Here is a 9,815-nt window from a genome sequence, read left to right as displayed (position 1 = left end):
ATCAAAACCCTGGAGCCTGACATCCCTTCTTGGGCCCACCCCCAGGTCTCCACCTCCAGAAATGGGGTGCGAAAGCATGTGCGGAGAGGCAAAGGGCCAGACCCTAACACGGGGAACCCTCCCTTTGATCACTAGGGCCATCTGAAGCCCCACAAGTTTCAGCGACAAGATGGGAGGGGGCGAGCGGGAGCGCACTGCTTATGTGGCCCCAGGGCTCAGGGCAGGAGTGTGGGGCTGTGGATGGCGAGATGGGGAGCCTCCCATTTCTCCCCTTTCCCCTCCCCAGCCAGGCGGTGGGGCCACTCAGGTATGGGGGAAAGGGGTACCCCTCTTCTCCGTCCAGGGCTCGGATGCACAGGGGCGGGCGGCTTGGCACCCAGAGCCGAGGAGGGGCGCACTGTGGAGAGCCCTCACTGGACCACGGCCTAAACTTTCCCTGGGCTCCCTCTGGGTCCGGTCAGAGGAAACCGAGGTGGGCAAAAGAAGTCGCGGCTGCCAAAGGCGCGGAGGGGTGCGCCCCAGGCGCTCTACCCCGGGAGGAGGCGGGCGAGCCCCGCGCGGCCCCGGCCCGGGCCCCGGCCCCGCCCCCGCGCCGCCCCAGCTCGCGGCCAGTGGAATCCGGCGCCCGCGGGCAGGGCGGGGCTCGGCCAGCGCCGCCCCAGGGGCCGGGAGGGGGCAGCGGGAGGCGTGCGCCCTGCGCCGTCCCGGGCGGAACGGCCCCCAGCGCGCTCCCCCGCCCGGGCCATGACCCCCGCTGCTGTTTCTCGCAGGCTCGTTGCGGCGACCACTCGAGTCTGGCCGCCACCAGCGCCTGGGCGGGCCTCGCGCGCCCCGGGTGCGGCTCCGCAGTGAGCCCACCGAAAATCGGTGAGTGCCCCGCGCCATGCGCGCCCCGGCGCCTGGCCCGCGCTGCCCACCCCCCGCACCCCACCGCACCCCACCGCACCCCACCGCATCCCTTCCAGAAGACGCCGCCCTTCCCGGGTGCCTCAAACCCGCTGAGCGGCGTCCACGTCCCGCGAGCTCCGGCGGCTGGAGGAGTGCGCCCCGGGAAGGGTAGGGGGCCCTCGCGGGTCCGGGAGTCCCCCCCCCCAACTTCTCGCAGACTTTTCTGCGGAGAAGCGGTTTGGGGGAAAGTTGGGCCCCCTCTGGCCGTGTTGCAACTTTCACCCGGCGGGTGGGGGTGTGTCCCTGCGCGTGGAACCTCTGGCCCCCACTCTTCACCTGACACTCTGTGCTGTCACGAGTTCCTTGGGAAGGGACCAGACCGTCGTCATTCATCAAAGCTGGAAAGGAGCCCGGCCGGGGTGGGAGCGGGAGGCCTCGAGAGGAACCATTTCCCCTCTATCGAGTATTTAAAAATGTATTATTTATGAACCGCCTCACTTAGGGGCCCCCTTCGCTTCCAGGGCATCAAAGCAGGTTGCAACCGCAAAGGGCGACCGGTGTGAACGCACGCGCGGCTTCTGGCCCCCTGAGCGCAGTGGAACTGGGGGCGGGGGGGCGGGGGGCACTCTTCACACGACCCACAGCTCTGCCAGGCTGAGGCTGGGATGGTGGGGACTTCTCTCAGAGTGGCCCTGGCTGGCTGTTAGGCCTGAGAGAATGGAGAGAAGAGTCTGAGTGGTCCTGAACCATTGAGGAAGAGCCGCTGAAAGGCAGCCGTGGGAAGGGGGATGGGCAGGGAGGGTGGTTTTTCGCTTAAAAGGGGGATACACCTATGGCAGCCTTGATGTGGAATCATTCACTGTGTCCTGGATGTAGGTTATTCAGTAAACACAGATTGGTATCACCACCCCCAAAAAGAAAGACAGCCCCCCTCTCCCCCCAAAGGTGCTTAGGAGATAGCAACCTTTGTGGAACAAATACCCCATCTTACAGATGAGGAGACTGAGGCTCATAAAGGCACACCTGAATTGGCAGGCTCTGGGCTTTCCTGCCCAGTTTCCAGGAATGCTTGGGAGCCCCTGCATTCCTGGATTAACTATAGGAAACACTCCCTTACCTGTCCAGGCCACACCCACCTTGGGCTCTGTACCCCCACCCCTTCCTACTCCTTCCTCTGGATGAGAGGGAGGCAGTGTATTTATGGAAAGACTTAATCCCTCTGCTAGCTCCAAGGAAGCTGAAAGCTCTGATGCCTAATCTCTGCTCCCTGGAAGCCTTTCTCGTGCTGGCGGGGTCCTTGAGCCCCAGGTTTAGATCACCTCTGGAGACTTGAAATGGGAACTTCCCTACGTGGACAAGAAAGCACTGGTATCTAATGTTTATTGAGCACGTGTCGAGTGCTAGACCCTGCACTAAGTGCTGGTGCCCATCACCTGCGTTTTCTCTTTTCATCCTCTGACCAAATAGTTATATATCCCCATATTAAATATGGGGACACAGAGGCTTATAAAGGTGGGTAAGTGGCAAGGCAAGGCTTTGAACCCCTAGCTCTCGCATTGAGTTGCTCTTGAATATAGCAGAGGCTAGCCAGGCCTCTGAGACCACCAAGTGCAAACCCCTACCCCCAATTAAAAGGTTAAGGTATAACCCATCCGGTGTAGCTCAGCTGTTAAGCATCAACCCATGAACCAGGAGATTCCTCGTCAGGGCACGTGCCTGGGTTTCGGGCTCCATCCCCAGGGAGGGGTGTGCAAGAGGCAGCCAATCAGTGATTCTCTCTCATCATTGATGTTTCTCTCTCTCCCTCTCCCTTCCTCTCTCTGAAATTAATAAAAACATAATTTTTTTAAAGGTTAAGGTATAATATACATACAGTAATATGTACACATCAGAAGTGTACACCCAGAAACAATTACTCCAGGAACCCCATCTTGCGCCTCCCAACCCCATCTCCCCTTGGAGCCAGTGGGCGGTTCTGTGTCTCCCACAGGCAGTGCCACATCGTAGTTACTTTTTATTTGGTGTAAAGAACACATTAGTTTAATCTTTGCGCTGAAAACCTACAGGGGGTGAGCTGGCAAGCACTCACTGCTGTGGGCTGTAGTTTGTGACTTCTATCTTCAATGCTGCTGTAAAAACAATTACATGCTTTTAAATTAACCCCATGGTTAATTAATCATTAACCTGGCTTCTAATAGCATACTCCTGATTTTTAAATGAACATTTCTAGTGACATAAAATGTGGAAAGGTGCACAAACCATCAGCAGTGAGCTTGACCACAAGGAGGCCCAGAGGAGCAGTGGGCAAGGCTTTTGCTCAATGTTACTTGGCCAATCAGTGGGAGGCCAAGGCTGGACCCCAGGTGGCCCAAGACCCTGCTGGGTGACAAAGAAGCAGCTGGGCATTTCAGTGGGCACCCTGTCCCTACCCCCACCCCCATCCTTTCACTTCCTCTTGGTGAGTCCCTGTGGACCCCAGCAACTACCCTGCCTCCCCAAGTGGAGCTCACAGCCTCCTGCAGGTCCATGGGCTGAAGCCAGGAAGATGCTCATGTTTGCACTCTGTGTACCAGGATAGACGGCATGTTAACGCTTGTAGCATCTGTTCCCAGCACAGTCCCTTTGGCTGGAATTGCAGGAATTCTAATCCTGTGGCAAAAAGAAAATGCCTTTTCTAAAGAAGGAAGAACACCAAGATTTGCCATGCGACTGCTTGGGAGCCCGGAATGGCCCCGTTAGTGCCTTTATAAGCCTCTGAGTTTGCAGTAAGGAAACACTCTGAGAGCTTGCCCAGATCCTCCCAGCAGGGAGTGGAATCTGGTTCCATCTTGTCTGGTGGGTCCACCCACCTAGGCAAACAGTCACATTCCTCAGCTGTGATTCTCCACCCCTGCCCTTGGTCCTCAAGTGAGGTCTTTGTTAAGGAGACGGTAAGGTGAGGCACCCTGGTGAGTCATGACCTCCAAAGGGTTATTCTGATTTCATCCTGGAGGTGGCTGTACAGAGACCAAGACCAGACTTCTAGCCTGACCCTGCCTTCCACTCTCTCTGGGCCTACATGGCCTCATCTGAGAAACACCCAAGTATTAGACATAAGACCACCTCTGTGTAGGGTTGCCAGACTTAGCAAATAAAAATATAAGGCCTGCCCTAGCTGGTGTGGCTTAGTTGGAGCATTGTCTGGTGCACCGGAGGGTTACCAGTTCGATTCCCAGTCAGGGCACATACCAGGGTTTCGGGTTCCATCCCCAGTCAGGGTCTATGTGGGAGGCAACTGATCGATGTATCTCTCTCATGTTGATGTTTCTCTCTCTTCCTCTCTAAAATCAATAAAAAAATAGAATATAAGACATGCCCTGGGCTGGTGCCTAAGTTGGCTGGAGCATCGTTGTCCCGTACACCGAAAGGTTGCCGGTTTGATTCCCTGTCAGGGCATATTCCTAGGTTGCAGGTTCGATCCCTGGTCAGGGCATGTATGGGGGGCAACCAATCGATGTTTCTCTCTTTCTCCCTTCCTCTCTCTCTAAAATCAGTAAAAAAAATTAAAAAAAAACACATGTCCTCAGGTGAGGATGAAAAAAATACAAAAATACTAGATGCTCAGTTAAATTTGAATTGCAGATAAATGACTAATTTCCAGTATGAGTATGTCCCATGAAGTAACTGGGCATCCTGTATTTTATCTGGCAACCTATCTACAGCCACTTCCAGGCCTAGATTTGTGATTCACTCCTGGAAGGTTTATCTCACACTCTAGAGACCAACATTCATGATCCACAAAAGTAGTAACTGATGGGAACCAGGAGACGTTGGTCCCCCCAGCCAGTGAGTGGTTCTTGTGTCTCCCTGAGACAGCGCTACGTCTTAATTACTTTTTACTCTGTGTAAAGAGCACATTAGTTTCCTTTTCTCTTTGTGTTGAAAACCTGCAGGCGGTGACTGGCAAGCACGGCTGTGGGCTGGTAGTTTATGGCTTCTATCTTCAAGGCTGCTGTAAAAACAATAACAGACAACTTGGCCAAGTGTGTCCTTTCCCCTGGAGATGTTCACAGTTTCCGAGAGGGCTCTGTGGTGTGCAAAGCAGCAGATATCCATCTATCTCGCCACCGCTCAGAGGAGGGGCGCACCCCTGCAGGAGGAAGTGAGTTTTTATCATTGACCCTTTCTGGTACCAGAGAGGATCCTGTCATGGCCATTTGTCAGGAGGGAGATTTTTATGCCTGGGTGCAAGAAAGAACCTGCTCTACTTCAGGCTGTTGTGCAAATAATTAACAATCTGATATTTTGAAGGGAACATAAGCAGAACCCAATTCAATACAAAAGGGAGGTTTTTCACACTCCTGCAAATGTGTGAAAGAGAGAACATTTATACCTAAACTAGCAATTCTCGTGGACCTGACTGAGCAGTACCATCTTGCCAAGCTAAGGGGCCTCCTCCCATTAAATCTTTATTTTTCTAATTACAAACAGTGAAGATGCATGGCCTGTAGAATGACATAGCCCTGGAGCGTGTGGCCAGATTGACCTGGGCTTTGATGTTCGGCCTCCCAGAGCCGAACTTATTAGCGCTTGACCACTCGGAGGTCCATTCCCTTGTCTGTACAATGGGGACTGCAGTGATGTTTCTCTCTTAGGGTGTTCTTAGGGTTCAGTGGAATCATTTCTATAATGAACTCAGCCCAGGACTTGGCCTCTTGAAAGCATTAGCTTGGTATCTGTCTGCTGTTACTGTGACGATGATGATGAAGTTTAAGGTAAGAGTAGCCCCACTCCCACAGTGAGGCATCTGCCTGGCTTCCACTCAGATGCAGAATCAAGCTTTAAACCCTTCTTTCCAAACATCAAGGCCCATTTACAGGAGGGAGGGGGGCTTCTCCAGTAAAAGCATCTGTAGCCTCCGCTTGGCAGCTCTGATCACAGAAGGAGTGGAGTGGACGGGCGTCCACACTCCCAAGTAAATCACCCCTGGGAGCACTTCCTCCATATACAACAGGCCACACCCACGCCAATAATCAGATTAGGGACCATATTGCCCGGTGCCTCTGCCAGTCCTCTAATGCAGTGTCCTCAGATGCTGCAGAGTATTCGATAGTGATATTACGACAGTGACAATGATGACAACAAGGATGACTGTCCTAGGCCCTGTCCCAGAGGCTGGGGGCAGGATGCCTGTTCTACAGATGAGCACACTGAGCCTGGGGGGCAGACCCTCCGCACCTCAGAGAGGGAAGTGACTTGCCTAAGGTCACACAGCTCCTTCGGATGCCTGGTTCTTATTCCTCTCCGCCACTGCCCAGCCCACTGCCTTCCCTCAATCCTTGTGTGGAGCACAGTGACTAGAGTTACAGCAACCTGCGTTGGGATAAGAAAAGTCGGTTTGTGTCCACTCTCCATTTGGGAATTTAAAAAACTGACATGGAATTGCTGCACACAGGCATGACCCTCGATGAGATGTTTGCCTGACTCAGGCCCAGCTTCTAGCCCGGCAGTGTTCCCTGAATCCAGGCTGGGGCCACTCCTCCCGGGTCCTCAACCTCTTAAGTTTTCTTCCTTCCCTGAGGATTTTGAGATAGGTATTCAAGTTACAAGACAGCTTTGGGGCCAGAACCTATCAGTTCAGGACAACTCTTCTGGGAGGTGATGCTCCTGGGGAAGGCATAACACAGAGCCTTCCCCAGGCCAGAGCCCCAGTCTCTGGAGCACACATCCAGCCATGTCACAGAGGTTCTAGGAAAACCGGAGCTGATGTGCAACACCGCACCCTGTGTGCGCTGCTGGGAGGCAGTGGTGTTGGGCACAGAGGAGATGTAACCTGTTGAGTTCCTCTCCCTGTCTCTCTCTCTCTCTCTTCCTCCCTCTCTCTCCCTCTCTCCCCCTCTCTCTCTCTCTGCTTCTTTTAACTTTGTGGATTTCTTCTCTTGAAATAGTTTAAACCTTACAGAAAAGTTGCAAGAGCACAGGGTTCTCCTGTATATCCAGCACCAGACCCGAGCATTTAGCTGCATCGGCTCTGTCGGCTCTCTCTGTACATACACATGCGTGTTGTGATTTTCTGGCTGAACTGTTTGAAAGTTAAGTTGCAGAAATGATGACTCTGACCCCACACACTTCAGTGTTTCCTAAAAGCAAGGACCCTCTTATAGAACACAGTGCAATGGTCAAGATCAGACAAGGGAACATCAGCCCCATACTGTCACCTGGTAGATGGTTGTCTTTCCTTTGGCTGCTTTATTGTTTTTCAGACACACAAGTAAGTAATGAATTCCCATTTCCCAGCTTCAGTAGCAGACAGCATCCCCCTGCTCTCACTGTACGTCTGCCCTGTGCCCTGCGCCACTTGTTTTTCTGGAGTATTTTACAGCTAAGTCCTGACATTAATTCATCTGTGAACACTTCAGCATAAATCACTGTTCAAACCCCGGATGGGATGTGACAGAAAATCTCTTGAGTGGGCTGTGACCAACACTTAAAAAAGAAAAGAGAATAGACCATAAAATTGGAGTGCGCTGCACAGCCTGCGTGTGGACTGCTGTGATGTTAAGTGTCTTTCTTACGGCCATCAGGGATCCTGGGTTTATTTGTTGATGATCTGACCTTGGCTGAACCCCTGAGGGGGACACCCAGCCTGGGAGGGTTGGGGAGACAGACAGAGGTCAGGTCCATGCCACCACCCACCCGAAAGCTCTGTGTTTGGAAGTATGGGCTCCAGAGTCCAACGTGCTGGGCTTGAATCCTGGCCCCACCACTTGCTACCCAATCACCTTGTGTAAATTAACTAACCTCTCTGTGCCTCAGTTTCCCCACCTGTGAAGTGATAGAAATGGTTCCAGCCTCACAGGGCTGTTGTGAGGATTAACTGACCATGAATCTCTGTCAGGGGGCTCTGCCCTGGGCTGGGCACACAGTGAATGCTCAGGAAAGGTGTCCCTTGTTGCCACAGGCCTGGTCCTGGGCTCTCTCTTCCTCCAGTCCCAGCCTAACCTCTTCCCCTGAGAAGGATACCCTCTCCTTAGTGTCTCATCCTGCACATTAGAATCCCTTGGAGAGCTTTTAAAAGTACCAGGCCACACCCCAGACCAATTACTCTGGAATCTCTGGGATGGGACCCAGGCATCTGTAGTTTTTAAAAGCACCCAGGTGATTCCGTGTGCCGGTGTGCTGGGAAGGTGCGGCACTTAGCGTTTCAGCAGTAACGAGCATCCCCTGGGGCTTGTCGAAATGCATCTCCTGAGCCTTTAGGCGGGGTGGGGCCTGAGAACCTGCATTTTTCACAGGCTCCCAATGGTGGCCATGCTGCTGATCCAGGACCACACTCCGAGGAGTGAGACCCTGGAGGAAAGGCCCCGCTGGAGACCGCTATCTCCCTTCCCTCCATCTCTGTCCTAAATAATAGCAGCTGACACCTCTTGGACTTCTCTGAAGCCCTTTTACAGCCATTACCCCTGACATTCGGTTCTTGTTGCTACTTGAGGCTGCAAGTGCATCGTCCCATTTTAAAGATGAGAAAAGTGAAGTCTAGGATGGTTAAGGAACCTGCCTGCGGACACATGGCTGAGGCAGGCTCTGGTTCCGGCCAGGAGAGCTACCACTCCAGGGCCTGCTCCTAAGTGGGAGATGCTTCCTTTTATACACAGCTGTCCTGAGTTTGTCCCATCTGTTTCTGTCTGTCTCTCTCTCCTGCCCTCTCAGTATCTTTCTCTCTCCCTCCCTCTCTCCCCCCTTCCTCCGTCTCCCCTACTCCTAGTGCATGTTTCCATGCAGCTCCTACCTGCCCCATAAATCCAACCTGGCTAAAATTGAAGGCTTTATCCTGGCCCCTCATCCCAACCGGCCCCTTCTGGGATCCCACCATCTCCCAAGCCTGTGTGTCACCTGGACTTCAGCTGCTTCTCCCTCCCACTGCCCCATTGCAGAGTTCAGGCTCCACTTTTCTGGCCCAGAGCAGAGCTCCTCCAACCTTAACAAGCACGTGGATCCGAGGAGACCTTGTTAAAATACTGATTCTGGCTCAGTAGTGTGTCTGGGTGGGCCTGAGATGCTTCATTGCCAACAAGCTCCCAAGGGTGCCGAGGCTACTGGCCCAGCAGCACCGCCCATGTAACGATGATCTGGGGGACCTGGTGTTTCCTAGGCCTACAAAGACTCCTGGAATATGGATTTGCTGCTTGGTGCCCTTAAAATAACCTTTGAACCCTGTTACCAGCCACCAAAGCCCTCAGGTGCAGCTCATCTTTGCTTCTCCGCATCCTACTCCTGTCCTCACCTCCCACCCTCTGGTTCCTCCCATGGACCATGCCCTTCTTGTCCTCTGGACCTTTGCCATTCTGTTCCTGGGGCCTGAGCGGCTGTTCCCTGCTTGTCCTACCCCTGCTATCTTTAGGGACATGTTCCTCAGGCCTCTCAGGCTGGGGCAGGAACCCTCCTCTGCTTCCCCTGGGCTCACCATGCCTTTGTCAGGCCCAGTTGGTGTGCCTGCCTCCCCTATTAGTCTGAACAACCTAGATTCAGGTGTGGTGCCCCATTTGGCCTTGTATCCACCTGTGTGGGTCCTCTTTGACATCAGATGCCAGGATGGGGAATGTGTGGGAAATGGGGATGGGGCAGGGAAGTTGTTGGGAGGTCTGACACCAGGGATTAGGGAGGCTGGAAGGGTAGGGACCATCCAAGAATGGTTGGTAAAATCAGAGTTGCCAGTCAGGAGCACCTGCCTTAGATCCCAGCCTCTAGGCAGGAGATGCAGACCGTGGATTTCAGAGCAAAGGGCTGGGGCCCTTGCTGGCCCACACGCCTGTGTTGGAGATCTGAGGGGCACTTCTCATGGCCACCCTTCACCCCTCTCCACTCATCAGCCTGGCACACAGGGGGTTCTCTGTGGATGAAGGGGTGAGCACCCCACCATCAGCCTCTCAAAGACTCAGGGAGTCCTC

General features: G+C 53.7%; 1 protein-coding gene across 3 annotated transcripts in view; it reads left to right on the top strand.

The window, feature by feature from the left end:
* The first annotated feature begins 660 nt into the window (after nt 1-660).
* LOC308547678 (uncharacterized protein C16orf74) overlaps nt 661-9,815 on the top strand; it is a 28,569-nt gene continuing 19,414 nt past the window's right edge. Inside the window, exons 1-2 of one of the 3 annotated variants that reach the window (XM_081118414.1) lie at nt 661-867; nt 4,821-5,029. In XM_081118414.1, the coding sequence (XP_080974540.1) occupies nt 4,931-5,029 (99 nt within the window). In that variant the 5' untranslated portion in view covers nt 661-867; nt 4,821-4,930. Of the gene's footprint in view, nt 868-4,820; nt 5,030-9,815 lie in introns of those variants that run through there. The other 2 variants (XM_081118415.1, XM_081118413.1) reach the window with 2 other exon arrangements.

Source organism: Miniopterus schreibersii (assembly GCF_964146895.1).
Source record: "Miniopterus schreibersii genome assembly, chromosome: 18".
Classification (NCBI taxonomy): Eukaryota; Metazoa; Chordata; class Mammalia; order Chiroptera; family Miniopteridae; genus Miniopterus; species Miniopterus schreibersii.
Note: the sequence above shows the minus strand (reverse complement) of the source record. Positions and strands in the feature narration are given on the sequence as shown.